Consider the following 27,553-nt stretch of genomic DNA (forward strand, 5'->3'; position numbering starts at 1 on the left):
GGATGGGAGAGGCTCTGTCAAAGTCTTGGAGACGAGCATGGGAGGAGGAGACAAAGGAGCTTGTGAGCAGGAGATCATGAAAGGAGCGGAGAACATAGCCACATGGGCCAGATAAAGGCATGCAAAAGGCAAAAGTCACAGATTGGAAACCATCGAGATAGTCCCTGTTCACGTACATTGCAGTGACAGGAATTTTTACACATTTGAAGACAGTCACTGCTAGGACACAGAGAAAACATTTGTTTTCTATGTGCCCTGTTCACATTGCAATGCAGCCTGAAGCTGCAATAAAATTCAGATATGTACTGTAAGTGCAGTAATATGCACTTTATTGCAGCCAACAGAAAAGGGCCACATGTCACTGTACAGCAGTGCAGCACACCACACCGCTGTATGAATGAAGTCTCACATAAAGGTCACACACAAAAAAAGGGAGCTGTGTGATGCAATAAAACATGTATTACAGCACCCTCTATCACTGGCTCACTGCAGCTGCAATGGAAAGCTGCCCACACAATAAACAGCTGCAGCTTAGTGTGTGGCCAGTGTGAACCAACCCTTGGAGGATCATGTGTACCAAAGAGTTGACTTCACAAATTTGCAAGGAAGATTCCTATTCTTGTTCCTGTCCCATACAAACTCCAAATAAATCAATTTTGTGTTATTATTATTTAATATCTAAACTGCCAAGATATATATTCATCCTGTTACTGGCACATGTTTTACACTTCCTTACCTCTCCAATAGCAACTAGATCTTTTTGGCACTTTTCAAACCATATAAGAGCGGGCTCCAAATCCTTCAAATAAATAGACAATAAAGTAAAGACATGAAGACATTTATAAAAAGGAAAATACAGTGTACTTTTAAGCGAGCATTTACATTGAGTTGTTATTGCCATGTTTTCCTCATAGTGAACCTGTATATTGCCCATATTTATTTATTAATGACAGGTACTTATATAGCGCCGTCAATTTACGCAGTGCTTTTTACATATATACAGTATATTGTAGATTCCCATTAGGCCCTAACCCTCAAGGGGCATACAATCTAAGGACCCTAACTTACATTGATACATACACATACTAGGGCCAATTTAGACAGGAGCCAATTAACTTACCAACATGTCTTTGGAGTGTGGGAGGAAACCGGAGTACCCGGAGGAAACCCATGCAGGCACAGAGAGAACATGCAAACTCCAGGCAGGTGGTGCCGAGGTTGGGATTCAAGCCAACAACCCTAGTACTGCCAGGCGGAAGTGCTAATCATTCAGTCACTGTGCTGCCCCCATATATTTGGTATCAGAGCTAATAAAGGGCTGAAATGTTGGTTCAATCTCTACTCCTAAACAATATCACATGGGTAAGTCACATGCTTACCCAGGACAAGTACCAGGTAATACCACCGCTCTTGGCAGCTGAACAGAGCAGCAGGGGAGAAATGTGAATATATATTGCTGGGGGCATGGAGGAATTCATATGGAGATGCTTGCTTTGTCCTGCATAGACAAAACACAGGTTTCCTTTAAGCCTAGGTTCACACTGATGCGATGCAAATCTGATGCGATTTTACAGTGCGATTTCACAGTGCGATATTTGTTGTGACAGGTGCGGTTCTAATGGGAGTTAATGTCATTTCTGAGGGGATTTGGCATAGCAGGAGATACAATTTTTTAACCAGATCAGAATCACACTGCATAGATGTGAACGGCTTTCATAACAAACAATGTTTTTTCAGATGACATGTGCACCTATCTATGCCTTTCAGATCAGATCTAATCCACGTAGAATTTGCATCAGTGTGAACCAGGACTTAAAGCAGAATTCCAAGCAAAAAATGTTTGTACTATGCAGTGGGTCTGTGCCTGCACTGCATGGGCTGACTGCTCATTTGTGTCTAGGGGTGATAAGTGCAAAGATATACTTACCTATCCTGCCAATCCTCCGAGCGCAAGACCGGTCCCTGCCGCTTCTGCCTCCATGCACGCTAGCAGTCTTGTGATTGGACTGTTCCTGATGTCATCACACCTATAAACTGGCTCCAGGCATGAGGACGCAAAGAACAGTCCACCACTGGACGTGGGGGAGCGCCGTTTTTGGAAGGTTCAAAGGACATGGTAAGTATAGTCTTTTGGGGTTCCCATGGACAAAACGAACAGGTAACCTATGCAGTGCAGGCACAGCCCCACTGCATGGGACAAAAAAAATTTACATGGAGTTCCGCTTTAAACTCCAACAAACATTAAAATTCTCACGTGGTGCTGCACTCACACTGCAAGGGTTAACTGTTTTCTTAGGTCTAGAGAACATCGAAAAGCAGATTTATTTACTCTGATCTTCGGCCCATCCATGCTGCTAGACCAGTGCTTGCACCGTCTTCTCCCCATGCTCCAACGATCTAAAGTCCTTTGGTGTTATCAAGACCAATGCAGGGACCATAGCTCTGCACTAGACATGAACATGCAAAAGAACAGTCCACCGCTGGAGAATTAGGGGAGCGCCATCTACTGTGGTAGTGGAGGATCAGGTAAGAAAAACTACTTTGATTCCCCCATATATTAAAGGAGCAGTGGAGCAGCTCTGCAAAGGAAGACATGGAAAAGCAAATTTATTTAATCTGATCTTCAGCTCATCCATGCTGCTAGACCAGTGCTTGCACCGTCTTCTCCCCATGCTCCAGCGATCTAAAGTCCTTTGGTGTTATCAAGACCAATGCAGGGACCATAGCTCTGCACTACACATGAACATGCAAAAGAACAGTCCACCGCTGGAGAATTAGGGGAGCGCCATCTGCTGTGGTAGTGGAGGATCAGGTAAGAAAAACTACTTTGATTCCCCCATAGATTAAAGGAGCAGTGGAACAGCTCTGCAAAGGAGAATTTCCAGATTTCCAGGGTTTGGCGTTGAACCCTTTCACTGCCTAATTAATTTACAGCTGGTGCCCAGGCCTGGATTCAGACATTTGTTGTGTTTTAGTTGAGATAAGAGGCTCTTCTGAAGTTTGTATAAAGTTATGGCTACAAATTCCATAGTTTGCAGGAGGAGGGGGGGAGATCACTGTTCATGAAAAAGAAAATGACTGAGACCTTAACAAGATGGCTGCCACCTACAGCTTCCATGTCCCTATAGCTCACAATCATTACAAGGAGTTCTGACTTTGCCCTTAAAGTGATTGTCAAGGCTTATTTTTTTTTTTAAATTAAAAAAAAAATAAAATGTAAGAAAAAAATAACAAACATGTCGTCTATACTTACCTGCTGAGTGTAGTGCTTTTGCACAGAGCAGCCCAAATCCACCTCTTCCTGGGTCCCCCACTACTGGCTATTCCCTCTTGTCGGGTGCCCACACAGCAAGCAGCTTGCTATGGGGGCACCCGCTGCTCTGTGTATCCATTCACACACGGAGCCGCAGCTCGGCCCCACCCCCTCTCTCTTCTCATTAGCTCACTGGCTGTAATTGACAGCAATGGGAGCCAATGTCTCCCGCTTCTGTCTCAGCCAATGAGAAGATGGAGTCCAGGGATAGCCGGGACTCCAATGGACATCGCTGGATCGAGAGGGGGCTTAGGTGAGTGTTGGGGGGGGGGGCTTGGGAGGATGCTGCACAGAGAAGGTTTTTTACCTTCATGCATAGAATGTATGAAGGTAAAAAAAACCTTGAGCCTTTACAACCACTTTAATTTACTATAATGATGTATATAATCATGTCCCATGTCAGTAAATCAAGCCAGAGGTTTAGCATAACTGATGGGCAATTTGTTAAAAGACAAATCTATGGAAACAATGGATTTCTGCAGAAATTAGCATTTCTTAGAAAAAAAACTGATAGTTCAAATAGTTTGGGACTGAATAACACAGTTCAATTACAAAGAAAAAAGTCTAAGAAAAGGGTTTCCTAAAAGGAACCCACACTGGGAAAAACATGTAAGCTGCCACTGCTTTCTATGTAAAAATACCAATTGCCTGGCTGTCTTTGGGTTCAATACTTTATGGGTCACTGACCCAATACAATCATGTAAGTCAAATCAGAACTTTCAATGTGAAAACTTATTTTAGGCAAGTTACTTAGAAGGTAATGAAGTCACAATATCAGCATTTTCAGAAAGAGATGTCATCATGCTACCCCCCACATATCATATAGTACAGTTTTTATTTAGAATTTTGGTAGTTTTTTATAGACTGCGAGGCTATCCTAGCTAGCATAAAGTAAGCTATAGCTGCAACTCTGCCAAAAGCTCCAACAACAGAGGACACTGAATAGAAACTACTAGATAAATGACATAACAATCACACTGACCGATGTGGCTGGCTGTCCTTAAATATACCGACCTTCATTGTAACACTGCGGGGGCCATCTCCATTATTCTGAATAGGGTGAACCCCAAAACATGGCATCAAAAAATCTGGATAGCTGTAAAATGAATTTAAAAAAATCAGGATACTTATAGAACAAAGGATTCACCAATAAACTAGAATCTCAAGGTGAGGAAATATGGAAGTGTGGCGAATATGGTTCAAACCTCTTTCTTACTGACCATTGTGTATTGACCAAAGTTGTGTTAGAGGCCATATGAAATAAAGTAGAATTAAAGGCAAACTTTTTTTTCTTGGATTGAGTAAGGGAGGATTATAACCTCCGTCATTTTTATTTTTGCTGTTTGTGTCCCATTGGGGAGATTTCCCTTCACTGCCTGTCCCATAGCCAAAACAGGAAGTGATAGCAAATCCCTCCAAAGTGATGGAAACCCTGGTTGTCACCAGAACTACTGTCTCCATTGGAAGATTCCTCTTTGTGGCTGATTCAGAGCACAGACGGGTTGTGCAGATAAAGGCACATTGAGGAAGATTTCTGCCAGATCCATGCATCGGATCAAGAAAGCAGCTGCTAAACTACCATTACATAGTAGCAAACAGATATTTGAAGCTGCTGGTGCCTCTGGAGTCCCACGGACATCAAGGTGTAGAGTCCTCCAGAGTCTTGCAACTGTGCATAAACCTTCTATTCGGCCACCACTAACCAATGCTCACAAGCAGAAACGTCTGCATTGGGCAGAAAAATACATGAAGACTAATTTTCAAAAAGTCCTGTTCACTGATGAGGGCCGTGCAACCCTGGATGGTCCAGATGGATGGAGTAGTGGATGGTTGGTGGGCAGCCACCCTGTTCCAACAAGGCTGCGACGTCAGCAAGGCGGTGGTGGAGTCATGTTTTGGGCCGGAATCATGGGAACAGAGCTGGTCAGCCCCTTTAGGGTCCCCGAAGGTGTAAAGATGACCTCTGCAAAGTATGTGGAGTTTATGACTGACCACTTTCTTCCCTGGTACAGAAGGAAGAACTATGCTTTCCGTAATATAATCATCTTCATGCATGACAATGCACCATCTCATTCTGCAAAGAATATCTCTGCATCAATGGCTGCTATGGGGATAAAAGGAGAGAAAGTCATGGTGTGGCCTCCATCCTCCCCTGACCTCAATCCTATTGAGAACCTTTGGAGCATCCTCAAGCAAAAGATCTATGAGGGTGGGAGGCAGTTTACATCCAAACAGCAGCTCTGGGAGGCTATTCTGACATCTTGCAAACAAATTCAAGTAGAAACTGTCCAAAAACTCACAAGTTCAATGGATGCAAGACTTGTGAAGCTGCTATCAAATAAGGGGTCCTATGTTACAATGTAACGTGACCTGTTAAAATGTTTAAAAAGTTAAAATGTTGTTAAAAATTTGATTGAAATAGCTTTTGATTTCAGTAAATATGCTGCAAACACAACAAATGACAATTTTCAGTTCTTTACAACCTATAAAGTGTTTTGAAACTTACTGTGCGTAATAATTTGGAACAGTGCATTGGAAGGTTTTTATGTTTTAAAAAAATACTGTTATCATTAGGAGGTTTGTTCAATAAAATGTGAATTGTACTCTTAATAGTTGATAACATGAGAATTATGCTGACTGTTATTTACATCAATTATTTAGGTAAATGAGAAAAATATCATTTGCATAATAATTTGGAACACGGTGTATATGGAATATACACTGTGGAACTTAAGGGGTTAATCCTCTGCATTGTGTAAAAAAGTTGTTTGAGCCTGTCTTCTCTGATCCTCCCCTTCTTCTACTGCCCCCAGTTCATCTGCTGATAGTACAGAGCTCTAGGAGTCACTCTGCACATGCTCAGTTTTGTGTGCATTGCAAGAGAGTTTTTCTTTCCTTTGGGAGAATGCATGTGATCAGCACACGGCCAATCAGCACTGTCCAGACAGAGGGTCAGGAGTTAGGCAGCTTCATAGGACAGTCAGAGCAGAATGAAAAACTTACTACTTCCTACAAGCTTCAACCAGTGCTCAGCTGGACACTGATAGAAGTCACAAGAGTGCTCTAACTGCTGATGAGAAAGGGTATTTATCAGTTTTTATTATTGACATAATTGCATTTCCATGTTGTGTGTACTGTGGGAGATCAGATATAGTGAATGCAGGTCCAGGGAGATCAGATATAGTGAATGCAGGGTGCGGGGAGATCAGATATAGTGAATGCAGGGTCCGGGGAGACCAGATATAGTAAATGCAGGGTCCTGGGTTTAGTAATACTTTATTGTACAAAACATGGGGCTGGTAGGCGTTTACACTGCTCATGTGATTTATCATTATTATATCTTGATTTAGTTATCAGCAGTGCAGCACTTTTCTATTCATTTAACATTTGTTGGTGTGGGAACACATTCTAGGTGCTTGCAGCAGCTTGAGTAGTTAGGCTTGAGGTATATCAGATATTGTTGGCAGAGCTGAGATTCTCTTCTTTTGTAATGTACAAAACATGATCTTTTTTCCAATGCAGTGCACAGCATGTAGGTTGTGATGCTCTGCAGTGTGGGTGTGTTTCCCAGTACTGTAGTAGTACAGCATTGAAAAACACTGCAGTTCATGCGTTGACTAACAGTAATGCGCAGTAAAATATTCATTATGCCCATATTCCTGAAATTCCACAAACAAGAAAATACTGCATTATGGCCATTATGGGGAATATTTGCAATTGTTAAGTTAACAACACCCCGAAAGCGGTTTACAAAACGCGGTGCAATGTGCAGAATCGGATAACATAGGTGTGAATACCCATGCGATCCGATTCTAGTGCAGACCCAAAAAAGGATCCTGCACCTTTTGGGTTCAGGTGCAGTGCGATTAAATCCATAGAAAATGTATGGCTCCAATCGCACCGCACACAAATCGCATGTGATTTGCACAGGAATGTGGTGCGGTTCCTGCTCAAATCACATGCAATATACCGCACCGCATATATGTGAACCCGGGCTTAATCAATTTAGGAAATCTGCACATTGGCTGGTACCACTGTCTTTGGAACAGAAGCACTGGCAATGCTCAGCTGAACCCTCTGCATACCTTTCTGAAAGTTGAATGAGCCTTTCAAACTCTCGGCAGTGTTCTGTAACAGAAACAAGAGCGCGGATTCCTTCCTAGACAAAACCAAAAAAATCAGTACGTGATAAAAGTATTGTTATTGTATATTTGACTCCTGACATAAAATCATGGCCTTGCTTATCTTCCTTGATCTCTCTAGAATTTCCTTTGTGTCCTTGAAAAGGAAATGGCATCTGTTAGTTTTAGTTGTTTTATAAACACACAAAAAAAGAAGCACAGCGGGGGCCCTCTGTTTTTTTATTTTTTTGCTTATTTATTCAATTGTTAATTTAAAACAAACATTTGTTGCTAATTTGGATAACTTCCGAATGAATGAATGATGACAGGCCAAATCAATGGAAAGGAAATATCAATGGTGTAGATGTAGAACATCCCAGGACCGGGCATAAGAGAGGGATGTAGACGATGACCTGGGGAGATTTTTTTGCCCTTTTAACCCTCTGATCGGTTGCACGGAGGTGCAGCCAGTAAATTGGTCAGGTTCATAGACCATCACAAATACAGTAGTGCAATGCATACTTTCAAATATTATTCTGAACACATATAAAGCTTACAGATTCCCATCCCCAGGATATACACTATATTGCCAAAAGTATTGGGACACCTGCCTTTACACGCACATGAACTTTAATGGCATCCCAGTCTTAGTCTGTAGGGTTCAACATTGAGTTGGCCCACCCTTTACAGCTGTAACACCTTCAACTCCTCTGGGAAGGCTGTCCACAAGGTTTAGGAGGGTGTCTATGGGAAGGTTTGACCATTCTTCCAGAAGCACATTTGTGAGGTCAGGCACTGATTTCGGATGAGAAAGCCTGGCTCTCAGTCTCCGCTCTGATTTATTTAAAATATGTTCTATCGGATTGAGGTCAGGACTCTGTGCAGGCCAGTCAAGTTCCTCCACTCCAAACTTGCTCATCCATGTCTTTATGGACCTTGCTTTGTGCACTGGTGTGCAGTCATGTTGGAACAGGAAGGGGCCATCCCCAAACTGTTCCCACAAAGTTGGGAGCATGAAATTGTCCAAAATGTCTTGGTATGCTGACGCCTTAAGAGTTCCCTTCACTGGAACTAAGGGGCCAAGACCAACCCCTGAAAAACAACCCCACATTATAACCCCCCTCCACCAAACATTACACTAGGCACAATGCAGTCAGGCAAGTACCGTTCTCCTGGCAACCGCCAAACCCAGACATGTCCATCGGATTGCCAGACATAGAAGTGTGATTCGTCACTCCAGAGAACACGTCTCCATTGCTCTAGAGTCCAGTGGCAGCGTGCTTTATACCACTGCATCCGATGCTTTGCATTGCACTTGGTGATGTAAGGCTTGGATGCAGCTGCTCAGCCATGGAAACCCATTCCATGAAGCTTTCTACACACTGTTGTGCTAATGTGGAGTCCACATGAAGTTTGGAGGTCTTTAGCTATTGACTCTGCAGACAGTTGGTGACTTCTGCATACTGTGCGTTTCAGCATGTGCTGACCCCGCTCTGTCCTATTACATGGCCTACCAGTTCGTGTTCCCAGTTGCTTCCACTTTGTTATAATACCACTAACAGTTGACCGTGGAATATCTAGTAGCCAGGAAATGTTATGGATGGACTTATTGCACAGGTGGCAACCTATCACAGTAGCACACTTAAATTCACTGAGCTCCTGAGAGCGACCCATTCTTTCACAAATGTTTGTAGAAGCAGTCTGCATGCCTAGGTGATGATTTTATACACCTGTGGCCATGGAGGTGATTGGAACACCTGAATCCAATGATTTGGAGGGCTGACCCAATACTTTTGGCAATACAGTGTATATCCAATTGTTAATATCACAGCTCTCATCTTGCTAAACTATACCCTAAGGAGGAAGAAACAAAGTAATGAAAACTTCCTGAATCCCCCAGGGAAGCAAGCACATGTAGCCCTTAGGCTCCGTTCACACCTAGGAGTTTTGTATTCGAAAATGCTTGTGCATATGTCATTCATTTTCAATGGGACCTAAATCAGTGGTACTCAACTTCCTAATGCCGCGACCCTTTAATACAGTTCCTCATGTTGTGGTGACCCCAACCATAAAATTATTTATCCAGTAATTATAATTCATGAGTGTCGTTTTACCTCCAATACTGCTGCTTTCAACACAGTAGCTGCTTTTAACAGAGTAGCTGCTTTCAACACAGCAGCTGCTTTCTACACAGTAGCTGCTCTTTACACATCGGAAATATGTGTTTTCCGATGGTCTTAGGCGACCCCTGTGAAAGGGTTGTTCGACCCCCAAAGGGGTCGCGACCCACAGGTTGAGAACCACTGACCTAAATGCAGGTGTGATTCTGCAGCGACTGTCTCGTGATAAATCACAGCAAATTGTATCACGCGAAGTTTGTCGGCCAAAAAGGAGCAGGAGCTTCTTTTGGGGTGACAAGCTTCACATGATGCAGTTTGTGCGATTGCAGCATGATTTATCACACTACAATTGCGGCAGAATTGCAACGTGTTTTAGGTGCCATTGAAAATACACGACACCTGGACAAGTATGGTGCAATTTGTCAATTTTGCAGATCAGTTTGGGATACCGGGCGGAATCACAGCGATTCTGCTCACAATACCAAACGCCTAGATCTGAATGAAGCCTTAATCCTGGCCCATCCAGTGGTTGCAGCATGGCTGGACAGCTCACCCATTGGCTCCCGCTGGTGTCTCAGCCAATGAGGAGGGAGAGTCCCCGGAGAGCTGAAGTTCTTGTGCACATTGCTGGATCACAGTGGGGCTCAGGCAAGTATTTGGGGGGCTGCTGCACACCTAAGGGGTTTTACCTTCATGCATAGAAGCATACCTTTACAACCACTTTAACCATTTGCCTACCGGGCACTTTCACCCCTTTCCTGCTCAGGCCAATTTTCAGCTTTCAGTGCTTTCGCACTTTGAATGACAATTGCGCAGTCATGCAACACTGTACCCATATTACATTTTTATAATTTTTTTCACACAAATAGTGCTTTCCTTTGGTATTTAACCACCACTAGATGTTTTATTTTTTGCTAAAAAAATGATAAAAGACTAAATATTTTGAAAAAAAAAATCCATGTTTTTCTTAGTTTCTAATATAAAATTTTGCAAACAGGTAATTTTTCTCTTCACTGATGTGCGCTGATGAGGCTGCACTGATGGGCACTGATAGGCTGGACTGATGGGCATTGATGAGGGGGCACTGATGAGGTGGCACTGATGTGCAGGCACTGATGAGGTGGCACTGGTGGGCACTGATGGGCAGCACTGATTGGCATTGATAGGCAGCACTGATGGGCGCTGTTGGGGCTACACTGATAATCAAGGCACTGATAACCAAGGCACTGATTATCAGTGTAGGTGTCCCCTTTCACACTTGCTGGTTATCCACAGTACTTTCCTCATGCTGAGACAGCATGAGGAAAGTGCTGTTGATAACTGGCAAGTGTGTTTACATCGGGATCAGCTGTGATTGGGCATAGCTGATCACGACGTAAAGGGCCGCTACGATAGGCACTGTACCATGATTTGTGATTACCTCTGGCCGACCACAAGGATAAAGCAATCACAGAGAGTGCCGAGTGCTCAAAGCAGCTGGCACAGTTCAATACACACCCTCCCAGAACTGGACGACCGCGATGCATCCGTCATTCGGCTATAGGGCAGTTGGCAAGTGGTTAAATGGTCACAGTATACACTTTCATTTTATAACAATACAAATAATAGTTATATTTGACAATCCAATGCATATCTTTTTTGCAATAAAACCCTGACTGCTCGTCAGTTCCACTTTAAAGAAAATCTCTCAATGTGAGGGCAATTCGCCTCTTAGTAGTCACTGGAACAGGTGTCCACATTGGAAGATCCTCCCTCACCTCTTGTTCTGGTAACAACTCTAAAATATGCCCAGTGGTGACACAGGCAACAATAAGATCTGACAGGGGGTCTATCTTATCTGACTGATCCCATATTACTGTACAGGAAAATAGGAGACTATAAACAGATTACTGTCATGTGAATGGGTGAAGTCGCTCTCACCAAGGCGGGAGTTAAAGCCTTTGATGACCATGTGTAACGACCAATTAACCCCTTGGCGCTGGTGCCTCCCGACGCTTTAAGGGTTCCAGAAGCCGGGATTTTAGGGTCATGTGACCACCGTGATTCACTGTCACAGCGGTCACATGTTCGAGAAAGGTCCTGATCGAAAGAGGACATCGGGACCTTTCCATGAGTACGGAATGTGTGTGCTGGGAGCGCGCGGGGCGAGCGCTCTCATCACATGTTTTTTTTAATAGAAAGAAAATGTGCGGCCGCTTGGCGTTTAGGTCCAGACTACTGGGAGGCCGCACATTTGCGTTCAGCCGGCGCCAAGAGGTTAAACTTTATGAAATGTCTCTGTGTGCCCTCGTGTTCCTGAGACAACTCAAAACTCTAAATCTTTTTTTTATCACTTTCCGTACAATGATCATCATCAGATAACTGTAACCAGGACAAATAAGAGCAACTCACCCTAATGGGGGCACAGACAGCAATAAAAACCTGACAAGGGCTCTAATCCCTCTCCACTCTAATAAAGAATACTACTACAGGGTGGCAGGGGTGAGCAAATATATACCTGATTTTGCATTTACGGGTAGGGGGTACATGCGCCTACCCGCGCCGCCATTCGCGGCCTCGGCTGTCAATCACTGGGTCCTGGCACCCTGTGATCGCCGAGTAATACCGACGGGGGGGAGAGACCTGTATGTAAACAATAGCCAGAGCTATACAAAGCAGTGTGCTTACAGTGGAAAGCACATATACAGCACACAGCCCCATAGTAAAACACACACAGCACACAGTTAACCCTTTGATCACCCCAGATGTTAACCCCTTCCTGCCCAGTGTCATTAGTACAGTGTCAGTGCTTTTTATTAGCACTGATCACTGTATTGGTGTCACTGGGGATGTCAGTGACACCAAGTCAGTCCCCCCAGTATCAGAATGCCCGCTGCAGTCCCGCTATAATTCGCTGATCGCCGCCATTGCTAGTAAAAAAAAAAATTCCAGTATATATGACGCCATATGTAAATGTTATAGTTTTAACGTAAACCAATTAATTTACACGTATTGGGATTTTTATTTTTAGCAGACATGTAGCAGAATACATTTTGCCCTAAGTTTATGACGAAATTTGATTTTTAAAATGTTTTTTGGGACATGTTTAATAGTATAAAGTCAAAAATTATGTTTTTTTCTCAAAACTGTCGGTCTGTTTTTGTTTATAGCGGAAAAAATGTAAAAAAAATGCAGAGGTAATCAATTACCACTGAAAGAAATCCTTGTGGGAAGAGAAAACGTAAATTTAATTTGTGTGCAGCGTTGCATGACCGCGCAATTGTCAGTTAAAGTAACGCACAAAACACAAAAAATGGCCTGGTCAGGAAGGGGGGAAATCCTCTGGAAGGCAAGTGGTTAATTACCCTCTTAGACTAGCCAAACACTATACAATTCTCTACCAATTTCCTTTAGATTTACCTTCAATTATGTAGTGCAAGGGCCTGCCTAATTGGATACAACTGAAAGTGTTGTTTAGGTTTGACCTCATATTATATGCTTTTTGGTAAATCTAAAGCAAAATTCTCAAGAAAATTGTATAATGTATGGCCAGACTTAAGAGTGTAGTAATAATAATGCTAACAATTGTCCAATCATAAACTACCAACCAGTTGCCATGCTCTGTATTCACAAATCTATGCTAAGAACTTGTCTCCACTAACGGAGACATTTTGTTGGAGCCACCTGCCTTAGGTTCAATGTATTTTAGTCTCTAGAAAAATGGCCGCAGCTCTGCTTTTCGCATGCTTTGTTAGAGACGATATTAAAAAGCCATATAGCTCAATGCTGTCAGCCGACAGAAGACAAATTTTTCCTTTCTGATACCCTATAAGCGTTTCACTGTTACCTGCAGAAATTCATCAGCGGTCACATGACAGTGACAGTCAATACAACCCACAGCCATTCCTCTCCTCTAAACCAGCCACAGGGGGCAGGGCTTTGCAGTAGTAACGCCCTGGGAGGCGTGACCTATTGATGGGAGGGATTTCTGCTGTGCGAAGCTGTATTGAAAGGGGCGGAGACATTTTGAGGGTGTGGTTTATAGATGTCATGTACGTCAGCTGGGTAGACTCCGATTGTATGGGAGGGTGGAGGCTCATCACAGTGTCAGGGTGATAATTAGCTCCCCATTTAAAGGAACTGTCTCTATTGAAAGCCATCTCTGTGTGGGTTCTCATAGATCCCATAAAAGTGCTCTATTCTATTACCAAGAGTATTTTAAAGCAGAACGTCTTCATAAAACAACAAAAGCAAAAGGTTCTTGCAGTGCCCCCCATCCTGCCCAGAACTGCAAGTGTTAAAGGCTGGATAACCACTTCCAATCCGAGCTAATTCTAACATTTCTCACATCCAAATAAAAATCAGCTTTTTTTGCTAAAAAATATACTTAGAACCCGAAAACATGATCATTTTTATGAAAACAAAGGCTCTGGAGAATAAAATGGTGGTTGCTGAATTTGTTTTAATGTCACAGCCAGGGGCGGACTGACCATTTTGAAACTCGGGCAATGCCTGAGGACCCGGGGTCAGTAGGGGGCCCCATGAGATGCCCCTGGTAACTTTTTCATAGGCTTTGAGTTTGGGCAAGGACACAGGGGCCCCATGATCCCCTATTGCCCAGGGGCCCCATGAGTTGTCAGTCCGCCCCTGGTCACAGCTCCTTATCAAACACAAATTATCAGGAAAAATTACACTTTAATGAAGACACAATATAGTACCCAGAAGGGCCAGGACAAAGTGGTGGGCAGGAGGGGCAGCTGCCCTGGGTGCAGCAGTTTAGTGTATGGATGGGGGCGCCAGTGAGGGCTTTTTGACACGCAGATGATGGCTAGGGGTAGCATCTCCAAAGCTCACATATAATGAAGGGGGATTACCGGGGCGCAGTTTGGCTTCTTTGCCCTGGGCGTTGGATGGCTATGTCCCGGCACTGGTACCCAGTTTTTGGTAAAATATAAATAATGACTCCTGACAGGTGCCTTGGTTGAGCAGAGGCTGTGAATCAATATTTACATCCTTTGATAAAGTCGGAAGTGACGAAAAGCGTCAGTGGTGATGTCGGACGTAGACCGGAAGTTGAGGAGTGCCCATCTTGGATGAGGTTTATAGTGAACAAACGCTGATGCTGATTTTAATGATATGCCTAATGCTGTTATGCTGTGTTTGTTTGTAAGCACTTTTTACTAGAATATATAGATGTTTTTAAAAAACATACTGCACTGTATATTCTTATCTATTCTGACTCATTATATACTGCCATTGGAAAGTGGGAATATTACTGACTGAGAAGAGCTGTTTCTTTTCTACGCTTGTGGATTGGCTCAGTACGGTAAGGTGCATGGTCTGTGAGGTGGTGGAACATTCACCCATGTATCACTGGTGGTCACAAGTATTGATCGAGGGGAGCACGAGGGAACATATCATAGAGGTATTGAGGATATCACACTATATTTATTTTCTTTTGAGGGAACATCTCCTACGAAGGGGAGGATGGAATAAGAGGCTGTTTATTGGAGGAACCTCGTTGGTGGAATTTGTTATAAGGCGTTTTCAAGTAAAAAGAGGGTAAGAGTAAGGATTACAGACACTGAAGTGGACACATGGTGGGGTGATTTATGCATGATTTACACTGATTTTGTGAGTGTTTCTTGTAATTGTTGTGAGGATAATACACTATGTGCATTTATATCTTTTTTTGAGGGTAACAATTGGAGGATGGAGTATCAACCACATATGGAAGAATACTAAATAATGAGTAACACTACATCACAATAGGGGTTATTTAAGATTATATAGACGCTGTGAAAGACTTTTATTTTGGTTTCCTACTATGCATGTGCAAAGTGCGCTGTGCTTTGGGAATGGTCCCGCAGTCTTCTGGGACGTGAACAATCAACTTCCAGCTCAGATCGCCGTTATGCATCTGACAAGTAGTGGGAGCAGGTACATGTCTGAACCAGGTACCCACTCTCCACCAAAAAAAAATGCCAAGTGTGGTAGTGGAAGGGGGGGGGGGGGTTCTGTGTGAAGTTCCGCTTTAAAGATCCATGGGCGATGCTTTAAAGGCCTTTACAGGTCACCATTTTAGAGTTAACCAGGAGGTCTGGTCCTAGAATTATTGCTCTCATTCTGATGTACACGGTGATACCTCAGATGTATGCCACGTTTATCATTTACATATGTGTGTGGGACCTACATATGTGTTCACATTTGCATGTGAGCATGGCAGGACTGGGCACTTTAAATTGTAAAAAAAAGTTGTTTTTTTTAGGCTCTTTCGTTTTTTTTTTTTTAATCAACCTAATTGCTATGAGAAGGCATGAACAACATCCCTTGTGATAGCGTGAGCCATGACAGGTCCTCTTTCCTGAGAGATCTGAGGTCTGTTAGACCCCAAATCTCTTCCCTGCCCTCAAAAGCATCTGATCAAACTGAGATCGATTTAATCAGATGCTTTACAAGACAGGAACAGCTTGTAAACAACAAACCAAAACCAGAAATGACAAAATCCTTGTTGCTTCTGGATTCATTTATCGCAGAGGGTACAGATGTACCTTCTTCTCTGCTGTGCTTAGCCAGCCTGACACAGTGTAGCGGTCCCAGGACCCGTGACTGCGTCGGTGGCCATTCCACAACTTGTAAAAGTGACAGGCAGCTGTATAGCCACTCAGATCACTTTTATTTAAAAAAAAAAGAGCCTGGATCTAAAAAATTATACCAGGATTATGGCCGCAGCTGCATCCTGGTGTAAACACTCAAACGCAAGGGTGTACAGGTATATTATATCCATATTTAGGGTATAGCATGGTGCCAAGCACATGCCCCTCCACTCCCCAGAATGCCCCTCTACCCAGGACAGCATGCAGGGTTCTTGTTTCTCCCAGAGATATAGTCACTTGCATAATCTGCCTCACTGGCTGCATCATTCATTCAGAGATCTGTGAATGAATGAACTACAATTCCCACCTTCCACCTTGGCAGATGGACTGGTAACACTCTGTGGAATATGGGTGTAGTGATCACCACATTCACAGACCACTGACACTTCCTCCAGCTCCCAAGGGGCCATCCCCCTGATGACATCATCTATGATGAAATGCGTTGGGCGAGGGCCTAGGAGAGTGACGTCGTCATGCACCAAGACGGATTGGGACCGAATCAGGATAGCCCAAAGGAGCGCCAAAACACACTTTATATAAGCTCTGTAAGGCCAGTCTTGGCTCCACTACATTGTGAGTGTTTAAGCTGTTTTTTTTATAATAAAACATTTATTGGGTTTTACACTATGGAAGTGCTTCCATTTGTCTTTTGAGTGACATTGCAGCTCAAACATTTGGAGCAGAGGTGATCCATCAGCTGGAGGGTGGCCATAATTAACCTCACAAGCGCTGACTGACCATTTGCTGAATAGGTAGTGTATTTTCTGGTAAGCAGCTTATTGCTTTGGTTCTTCCACAGGTGGATTGGAGTGGATTCACACACTAGGTTCTGAGTCTTTGTGGGGTTATTTGGAAGATTTTATATTTAATTTTACTTGGACATTTTTTTTTTGTTCTTGCACAGTATTTTTTTTTTTATTACTTTGAGCACATTGCTCTCCTTTTTTGTAATTTTTTCGGATTAATTCATATATTACTGGGATATCTTTGCCTACATATGTTGCACCTAAGATGTCCAATTTTTCCATTCCAGAAGGTCGGGAGGTGTGGTTGATGGGAATGCCACACAAAGTTTTGCCCCTCCAAAGAGCGTGAAAACTACAACTATGGGACCATACGGAGGATGGTAGTTCTGTGAACAATAATGTCCATACAACACCTAGTGTAACCATTTATAATGGGGTAAAGTGACATGCTTAAAGACCTAAACTTACTGGGGACTGACACAGCTGGCGAGAACAGACCAGGGATGGAATAAATTATGGAGTATGGACAAGTGACACAATGGGGGATTTACTAAAACTGGAGAGTGCAAAATCTGGTGCAGTTCTGCATAGAAACCAATCAGCTTCCAGTTTTTATTGTCAAAGCTTAATTGAACAAATTGAAGTTAGAAGCCGATTGGCTACCAAGCACAGCTGCACCAGATTCTGAGTGCTCCAGTTTTAGGAAATCTGGAGTGGAGGTACAGCTGCAAGAGCTTGGACAAAGCTCAGTGAATGAGAGAAGGTATACCACTGGACATCCATGAATCTCCTTTTATATATCTTTCCTACAAGTAGACTGTGGCTGCTTCCTTTATAAAATGACTCCTTGGTGTCACTCTCATTTTTTTCTTATCATCTGCAGCCTATAACAAGCAGCTGTGAACACAAAACACTGTCCAATATCTATAAAACATTTCTTTATTTGTGAACAGCTTGTCTCAGTTTGGGGAATAGTTTGATGGCGTTCTTTGTAGTTACTTCAATCACTTCTTCCAGAGAGATCCCTTTGATTTTAGCGATGTATTCAGCAGAAAATGTAATATTTTTTGGCTCATTTCTGACCTGTTAAAACAAAAAGTTGTTAGTAAACCTAAAAGTAATTGTAAATGTGAAAACAAAATTATAATAATAAAACATGTTATACTTACCTGCTCCATGTAATGGTTTTGCACAGAGAAACCCCGATCCTCCTTTTCTTGGGTTTCACGGCGGTAATCCCGGCTCCTCCTCCCTGCCAAAAGACACTCGCTATAGGTGCATTTATGTGGGCTCGCTCTTGAGCCGTGCTCTGAGTGTCTGTTGACGCAGTGGAATTTTCCCGCTGCTGTCTCTGAGCCAATAAAGAGGAAGAGAGAGGAGAGAGATGCTGTTCTCGGTCACATCGCTGGATCGAGATCAGGCTCAGGTACGTACGGTATATAGGGGGGCTGGGGGATATCCTACTTACAGGTTTTTGTACTTTAATACAGAGAATGCATTACGGTAAAAAAACTTCAGCTTTTAGAACCACTTTAAATCAATTTTTATATGCTTTTTATGTGGAATTTTTCTTTGTGAATATGTTAACAATTTACAGACCTATTTTTTTAATAGCAGGTCACAGCACTGCACACAAAGGGTTTCATTTCAAAAGACTCCCTTTATCTGAAAGCAAGGATAAGTCAAAGTACACTACTACGTTGTTTCTTATGGGTTGGGTAAAGCTGCACTCAGATCAGAAAAAGTTGTCTAAATAAAAGGGCCATGTCTATTCTATGCTGAATCATGGAGTACTTTGTGTATTTCTTCCAGATCTGTGCAGTAATCCAGCGTGAGACTTCCCCTCTGAGCAAGCCCTTCCCGTAATAAAGACCGGTCACTGCTGCTCTCTCTCCTTGTGCAGGGTGACTGGTCTTGTCTGCTTTCCCCCGTAATGTCTACTTTACTTACTCTCTAAAGCAGGGCCGTCTTTTTGCACATGCATCCCTGGGCACTGCCCAAGGGCCCCATGTGCATGGGGGGCCCCTGCAGTTCCCCCTCCAACCCAGCAGGGGGAATCGCATGTGGACAGAGTGGGCGATCAGTGAGCAGGTGGGGGAAATAAATGGAACAGACCTGTTTGGCTCTAACTGCAGCAGCTGAAATCTGGCATCTCCTCCTCCTTCCTGCTGTCATTCAGGTGCTGCTGGGAGAGCCACAAAACATTGGTTCCAATAATTTCCCCCATACACCTTAGTGATCCACTAATTAGTGAAAAAAAAAAAACCCTTGAAAATTTTCAATCAGGCTAAAACGCCACGCCCACTATGCAGCATAATTTAGCCACACCCACTTTTAGCCATGGTACGCTACAGGTCACCATCTCCCTGGTAGGGGTCCCAGTGCATTACTTTGCCCAGGGGCAAAGGATTCTATTAAGATGGTACAGCTCTGAAGCAAGCAAAGTCCTATTAATTCTCATATAAGAAAAGTTTTAGGCAGAGGAGTAGTAACCCTTAAAACAAATCATGTGAACGCACTTTCCTCCTATTTTGAGGACAAGCAAGCTGGAGTAATCCCTGCCATCTTATTTGCATAGGATGGCAGGGATTCCTTTGAAGTGGTACAAACTGATCAACCAAGAAGACTATCAAAGATTCAGATGGAAAAAAAAAAGAAGCAGTTGTTAATATAAAAATTAGAGATGCATCAAAATTTCGGTGGCCAAAATGTTTTGGCCGAAAACACCCCTTTCGGCCGCAATGAAAAAAAGCTCCGATGCAGGTCCCGAAAATATCCCACCCCTCGCCGCCCACCCGCCATCGCCGCTTCCCAGCTGCCGCTGCTGCCACTCGGTAGTTCTTAGCCTTACCTGAGAAACCATCAAACGATCCCAGAGCTTTGCATAGAGATGAGTGAAGGAAAGATGGCTTCCACTCATATCTATGCCCTTGGAGGACAGGAGCGATGTCACTTCCGGTTCCGGACATTTTTATTTTTACAGCACTAGATCAATGCTTTTTTTTATCTAATGCTTTACATTGCAGAGGAGAGATGTGGGGTCTTATTGACCACATATCTCTCCATAAAGAGGACCTGTCACTAATTATTTCTATCAGAAGGGATGTATGCATTTCTTGTGGTAAGAATAAAAGTGATTAAATTTTTCTTAAAGGGACAGTGCAAAAAAAAAAAACAAAACAACAACATTAAATGAAAAAAAAAAAAGGTTAAAGTGCCCCCATCCCCCACGTAGTGGTGAACGCATACGTAGGCCACGCCCACATGTGTAACTGGTGTTCAAACCACACACATGAAGTATTGCCACAAACGTCAGAGCAAGAGCAATAATTATAGCACTAGACCTCCTCTGTAACTTTACACTGCTAACCTGTAAACATTTTTAAAGCATCACCCATGGAGATTTTTAAGTATCGCAGTTTCACGCCATTCCACGAGCATGAGCAATTTTAAAGCGAGACATGTTGGGTATCTATTTACTCACCATAACATCCTTTCATATTTTACAGTGTATTTTTTTCCAAAAAATATATATTCATTTTTAAAAACTGTGCATTTCTGTTTCAGTTTTCAGCAAAGTGCATATTGAATTTTCGTTTTCAGCACCAGAATGTTCATTTCAGTGCACCACTAATAAAAATGTACCTGTTTTTGTGGTCCCAGAGCTGGGGAGTCAGTTTCCAGACACATGTTTTCCAGAGGTAGTTGTTTCACTAGTTTCTGCTTCTTAAACAAAGAAGGACTGAATCACACACGAGATCACATAAAGCTGTATTTTTTACCATTATACACTCCAGATTGTAATTACCATGATGACATAGCTCTAGGATACATGCATTATAAGTAGACAATAAATCTGAACTTTAGGCAGCCATATAAAAGCACCAACTAGGACACTAATGTGTTCAATAAAGCGGTAGTAAAGTCTTGTAAAATAGTAAAAAAAAAAATGTTCCACCTTGTAGGTTTAAGTCACAATGTACTAGAATGCACTGCTTACTAGCACATTATGACAGACTTACCTGCAAATGGAGCCCTCCAGCGCTGCAATGCCACAGTTCCCTCCGGTCCTCGGCATTTCCATCATCGCCTGGTCTTCCTTCCAGGTTCTGTATCTTCAGCCACTTAAAAATTCGATGCCATTTTGATGTCACTCCCTCGCACCTGAGTCACATTGCCGAGGCACATAGAGCAGGCCGGAAGTGTGGTCTGAGTTGCGCATTCGTGGCTCAGATCACATTACAGCTGACAGGCAGGGGGGGCATTCATGACAGAAGAGACTTCTAGGGTCGCTTCTGTTATAAAAACTTGCTTGATAGCAGTATTTGTAATTTTGACTTTAAAAATGTATGATAAATTAGTAAATGAAACAGGTATAAAGATCTTAAAGTGGTTGTAAAAACAAATCTAAAAAAACAATACTTTTTGCTATAAATTAATACATTTTAATGTAAACATACATACAACTGTGAGCGTACCTCAGAAAAATGCTCCCTCAGGCTGGGTTCACACCGATGCGGTGTGGAATTTGCAACGTTTTCTGTGCGAATTCTGCACCACATCAGAATTACACCCCGTTCATGCGAACCGCTGCGGGTGTGTTTATTAAGTTACCAACACCCCAAAATCGGTCCGCAGAATGCGGTGTGATGTGCAGAATCAGATCGCATAGGTGTGAATACCCATGCGATCCGATTCTAGTACGGACCCAAAAAAGGGGTGGTGTGGTGCGATTTGAGCCATACATAATGTATGGCTCCAATCGTACCGCACACAAATCGCATGTGATTTGCATAGGAATGCGGTGCAGTTCCTGTGCGAATCACATGCGATGAACAACACTGCATTAGTGTGAACCTAGCCTTAGCTTGTCTCAGCCCTCCAAAAACTGCTTGTCTGTGGGTGTGGCTTAGGACCAGAAAATAGTAGGCGGAGATGTGATGTCACACAATCCCTCAGTTATACACACCCTCCAGAACGTGCACAGCTATCTGACATCTCTATGCCTGCAAGCATGTATGCATTCAGGGGAATACACAGGTGCCAGTGACTATGTCAGCTCTGCTTACAGCACAGAATCTGTGCTAATCAGGAGAAAGCAGGTAGGAAGGGGTTAATGTTTAAAATCCTAGGAATTCTGCAGCCTAAAGTGGCAACGTGGGCCAGGAAACATTCTTATGTAAAACTCTGTAAACAGCAATTCATAGGCTAAGTGCTGTGAATAGAGCAGGACAATAATCAGCTGTCAGCTGACTTACCTAGATAACTACAGCATTACTGAAGTAATGCCGATCTCATAAATCACTGCTGCCGAGTTCTCCATCTTGTGAAGGCAGAGACCAGCAGGAAGAGGACACCCGCTCCCCCACCCCTTTGCAGTGTATTACATGGAGGCTCCTGCTGGTCTCATCTTCAGCACAGCCTGTCACTCACAGGAGAAGGGGAGTGGTGACACCACCTTTCTGCTTGTGTCAGATTTATTCTGTTCAGAAGAGCAGGGGGGATTTCTGGAGAAGGGGATTGCTTCAACATACCAAACTAAGCTCAAGTGCTTAGTAAAGGTAAAATCTATTCAACTGTAGGATCAGATTGATTTGTGTTTTTAGGTTTACAACCACTTTAATTTGTCTTTGAACCGGCCTTCTGTAAAACAATGTACAACAAAACTGCTGCAGTGCACATGTGATCCCTATGATTAAGCCTGTTGTGTGCAATACATAAGGCTGAGAGGTTCTGGTGAGGCCTTGTACTGTCAAGTACATAATAAAAAGCTTGATACAGTACTGGAAGATGGAGTGTGGCTGCCTTCTTTGTGGTGTTTTTGCTTTCAGTCATCAAGTATTGACAGGGTACATGATGGCTGAAAGAGGCAGTCTAGTGAACAGAGTGATGACTTATCAGAGTGCTGCTGCTTCACTGTCCTGTAAGAATGTTGAGGATGTGTCCTGAACCAAGTTGAACTGCCTAAAGTATACCTGAAATAAATACTAAATAAAATGCCAGCACTAAGCCACACACCTAGACTGCTTTCACACTGTTGAGCAGCTTACCCACGTTTGTAGCGGGTTAACTGCACTTTCCCATAGAGTTATATTGTGTCCTGCATGTTTGGTGCACTTTCTGAAAGAGCACCAAAACGCCTGCATGTTGCATTATTGGTGCACTTTCAGAAAGCTTTTTGGGGTAAAACTGGGTGGACTGTTGTCTTTTTTTAAACCAGGTTAACTATGTAACCATGACACAATATACCTCAATAGGAAAGTGCAGCTAACCCACTCCAAAAACACGGATAAGCTGCACTGCACCCACGGTGCTTCAATAGCACACTACAGCAGTGTTAGAATTCCAGCCCACACCTAACTACTCTTAGAAACGTCCCCTCCCCCCTCCTAATACCTATGTTGACTAACCTGTGTAAGAAAGATGTATATACTTACCTATTTTCAGCCCGCTCTGGTCCACTCATGTCCCCGGTAGCTGCAGGGGAGAGAAGGGAGCTCCGGCAACAGCTGGAACATGTGAGCCTGTGGGTGACATCACTGCTCCAAGATTTTTCAGCCATTGCGTGCTCTCTCTTAGCCCCCCCCAGGGGATCATGTGACTGGACTAGAGTAGGATGAATATAGGTAAGTATATACATCTTTTTTTTTTCTTTTTTTTACACAGGATAATCAGCATAGGTGTTAGAAGGGTGGGTGGGGGAGGAATCACTTTTAAGACTAGCTAGGTTAGACTGCAATTCTACTTTAAAGGGTAACTCCACTTTTGTGAGGAAAAAAAATTAGCAAATAAAAAAAAAAAATAATATAGCGTATACAACTGCAAAATATGCCATGTTGTAATTCAATGTTATTAACCTCCCTAGTGGTCTAACTAATCAATATTTTTGAATGTCAAAGTGGTAAATTTTTTTGCACAGAAATATGTTGTTTTATATTATAGGCCTGTAATTCTTAGGAATAATTCACTTAAATCTGTCCAAACAAGAGTCTAGTAAACATCCCGGGTATGATAAAGTTTGAAACACAAAATAAATTATAAAAAATAATATAATAATGAATTTAATTCAATAATGTAATCAAACCAAAACCACTGAAATCTAAAATAGAGCGCCAAGTTCGCATATCGCTGAGCTCAGTCGCAGAATCGTTTTCAGTGTCTGATGACAAATTTCCCCACGAATCACTATCGCTCAATTCTGCAAGTGGTTCCGATTCACTATCGCTGTTTTCTAGCTGGTCTAAAACCAATTTTATCCTAAAGGGACACTTAGAACAGTAAAAGTGCAGGCAGGGCACTGGACAAAGCACTAGGGACAACATTTAGGTGAAATGGTTTGATACAGTAATGTAATCCTAACAGATCACAGTGTATTGTGTGTATGTCAAATTTTTACTTTTTGTAATCTCCCGCCGCTTCTGCCCGCCGCCACCCCCGTACATCATGACGCTCGCAAGGAACTCGCAAGGCGCGAAACCCGGCATCGGCCAGCGGACATGGCCAGGGGACACAGCGGGAGGACCTCGCGGGATCGCAGGACAAGGTAAGGCTCGAGGGATCGCTGCAGTGTAATCCCGAGTGTTGCTCGGGTTACCACTTTTGGTACTGAAATTGACCCCGAGCCACACTCAGGATTACCGCCAGGAAGGTTAAAGATTACCTTTCCTTTTCAATCTCCAGTGCTGTAATTCTCTATAAAATGCAATGTAATATGGTTACCCCCCAGATATGTAATTTCCTGCTTTAGAGTACAATGCACTCCCAGCACAAGGACCAGGGTGTCACTGGGAGCCACAGGTCCCTTACTAACGATTGGGACCTGGAACTCCCGATTCCGGGTCGCTTGATCGATTGGCCATCACAATGATCAGTCGCTGTGAAGCCCACCACCATGTTTTCTTTCTCTCTGAATGGAGGAGAGAGATACATTATATCTCTCTCTCTCTCCCTGCAGAGAGAAAAAAAAAATCAAGGTTTGACCTAGATCAGTGCCAGGGTGTTTGGGTCAAGGTCAGGGTCAGGGTCAAAAGGTCAGTATTTTTTTTTTTTTAAATTAGTATCAGTGGTTTAGGCAGGATGAAAACCCCCCAAAATGCACACTTTTTTCTGGGCTGTAATACGGGAACAAACAAATAACATACACATATGTGGTTTCGCCTCGATATTCAGGAGTTGGAGAATTTATTTTGGGTTGTTATTTGGTGGTAGGTTATGGTAGTAACACAAAGCAAAATTTTTAAAAAATATATTTTTTTTTACTATTTTTGGCCAGTTTTCCTTTGATAATGAAAAAAAAAAAAAAATCAGCAGATATCCATTACCATTTACCACCAAATGAAAGCCTAATTTGTCCTGAAAAAAACAAGGTATAATTCACCTTAGGCCTTAAAATTTCCACTCGCCTGCTCGCATATGCGAGTGGAAATAACACGAGGGCAAGTGCGTCCTGTAGGGCCGTCCGTACATCAGCACTGGGATCCGTCAGACTGCTGAATACGCTGAGCAAAGTGAAAGCAAAGGGAGGGGGAGTGTTTTGTGATCTCAGCCTCCCCCTAAAGTGCAGTACCCAGCTGTGTGATGGACGGTAATGTACTGCAACTTTTTATAGGGGTGTATACATGTATTTGTGTGTGTACATGTGTCTGTATGTGTGTGTTGCACTACCCCCTTAGGAGTTGCAAAGATTTTGGATTCCCCTTTAGCCCTGCACAGCCAGGCAATGCAAATTTTCAATCAGACTTGCATCCAGGAATCAGAGGTCAGTCCTTGAGCTTTTTTGGGGATTTTATTAAGAGGATTTGAACTTGGACAAGGTTAGGGGTGTACAGGACACTCAATGGAACCGATGAACTGAGGACAACTTCTTGGAACTATTTGCAAGCCTCTACTGCAATACAATCTCTGTTGGAGAGCTAGCCAGTGTCTTATAGCGTACCACCCCAGACTCTACATAGACTCCTCTTTCTCTACCCAGCTGTCTGGAGGTATCCCTGAGCAGGGGATCTGGTGCCGGTCACTTCAAGGGATTAGGCAGTCCAGTAAGTGGCAACTCTGGTTAGCCACCAGAGTGCTCCCTCCCCTATCTTTCCCCGGGAGGTACAGATCTATTTACTCATTCCTTCTCCTGTGCGGCTGGCGGGTTGGTGGCTGCTACTAGGGCTTCTATCTGGGCCACTCCTTCCCTGCCACACAGGTGGTCCTCTCTCAGGGGGTCAGTGAAGTCCAAAGTTTTCCACCTTCCCAGCTCCACTGCCTGTAGGTGAGCCCCTCTCTCCATCTGGGCCCCCTCCCAGGCTCCTGCCTTCAGCCTTACATCTTCCTCTTTGTTATCCACCTGAACTCTCCTGCTGCTGAGCAGGCTCACTTTTAATGGTTGTCCTGGCCCCTTGCCAGACCTCCTGTTGGGGATTGGCCAGGATCACTTAAGAGTACAATCCAGACACTCCTCAAATCCATCCACTGCTTCTAGACCAGTGGGAAATAACAAAGGGCAGGTCTGCAGTCTCTCAGCTCCTGACCCAAATTTATTCTTCTGACTATTGCACCTGGGCTGCTACTTAGCCCCTGACTGTTGATCAGGTCTCTAGCTCCCCCTAGCTAACTAGAAGGGTGCTACATGTGTGAATGTACATGTGTGTGTACACATGTCTGTATTTGTGTGTACATGTGTATGTGTGTGCACACGTGTTTGTGTACACGTGTGTTGTGTGTGTACATGTGTCTGTTGTGTGTGTACATGTGTCTGCATGTGTGTGTGCGTACATGTGTCTGCATGTGTGTGTGCGTACATGTGTCTGCATGTGTGTGTGCGTACATGTGTCTGCATGTGTGTGTGCGTACATGTGTCTGCATGTGTGTGTGCGTACATGTGTCTGCATGTGTGTGTGCGTACATGTGTCTGCATGTGTGTGTGCGTAAGCTTACGGGTGATTTGGACAGGTTCAGAATTATGTGGTTATCATGGGTGGTAGAGTATGGGGCATTTGAGGTACGTCTGGGCTGGATAGAATGAAGGATATGCTTGGTAGAGTTATGGTTCAGTGAGTGAGAGAATATGGGGGGTTGTGGTTGTATGTGGTGCATGGTCAAAGTATGATGTAGTGTTTTCAGGGACATTGGGGACCCTGATGTAATGTGGGGGGGGGGGCATCTGGAGACCCTGATGTAATGCGGGGGGAGGGGTCTCTCTAAGGACCCTGATGTAATGTGGACAGACTCTGGGGACCCTGATATAATGCGGGAGGACTCTAGGGACCCTGATGTAATACGGGGGGACTCTAGGGACCCTGATGTAATGTGTGTGGGGGGGGGGGGACGACTCTAGGGACCCTGATGTAATGGGGCACTCTAGGCACCCTTATGTAATGTGGGGGGACTGTAGGCACCCTGATGTAATGTGGGAGGACTCTAAGGACCCTGATGTAATGCGGGGAACATTTACCAGTGTCATTTCATGAGATAATTTTGGAAGCATGTTTAGGAGCGGAATTAGGGGTGGGGCAGGGTAGGGGTTGGGTGCAGCAACTGGTAGCGAGTAACTCTTAAGGCTAAAAGCTCAGGACTTGACATTTTGAGCCCCGATTCACATGGTTGTAAAAATTAGTTGTGATGATATGTA

General features: G+C 43.5%; 2 protein-coding genes across 5 annotated transcripts in view; both read right to left on the bottom strand.

Annotated features, from left to right (window-relative positions):
* Positions 1-13,511, bottom strand: part of LOC149461747 (putative deoxyribonuclease tatdn3-A) — a 28,953-nt gene extending 15,442 nt beyond the window's left edge. Inside the window, exons 1-5 of the mRNA XM_089677784.1 lie at positions 13,381-13,511; positions 7,559-7,591; positions 7,399-7,472; positions 4,328-4,409; positions 737-799 (exon numbers count right to left, since the gene is read on the bottom strand). Coding sequence (XP_089533910.1) covers positions 737-799; positions 4,328-4,409; positions 7,399-7,472; positions 7,559-7,591; positions 13,381-13,437 — 309 coding nt within the window. The 5' untranslated portion in view covers positions 13,438-13,511. The remainder of the gene's footprint in view (positions 1-736; positions 800-4,327; positions 4,410-7,398; positions 7,473-7,558; positions 7,592-13,380) is intronic.
* A 4,345-nt stretch (positions 13,512-17,856) lies between these two features.
* The window catches only part of LOC149461748 (putative deoxyribonuclease tatdn3-B), a 31,773-nt gene continuing 22,076 nt past the window's right edge, over positions 17,857-27,553 (bottom strand). For 3 of the 4 annotated variants that reach the window (XM_089677785.1, XM_089677788.1, XM_089677787.1), the window contains exons 9-10: positions 20,581-20,661; positions 17,857-18,018 (exon numbers count right to left, since the gene is read on the bottom strand). In XM_089677785.1, coding sequence (XP_089533911.1) covers positions 17,875-18,018; positions 20,581-20,661 — 225 coding nt within the window. In that variant the 3' untranslated portion in view covers positions 17,857-17,874. The remainder of the gene's footprint in view (positions 18,019-20,580; positions 20,662-27,553) is intronic. The other variant, XM_089677786.1, reaches the window with a different exon arrangement.

This window comes from Staurois parvus, unplaced genomic scaffold, assembly GCF_062004578.1.
Source record: "Staurois parvus isolate SC_StPar_1 unplaced genomic scaffold, SC_StPar_1.0 ptg000192l, whole genome shotgun sequence".
NCBI classification, from domain to species: Eukaryota; Metazoa; Chordata; class Amphibia; order Anura; family Ranidae; genus Staurois; species Staurois parvus.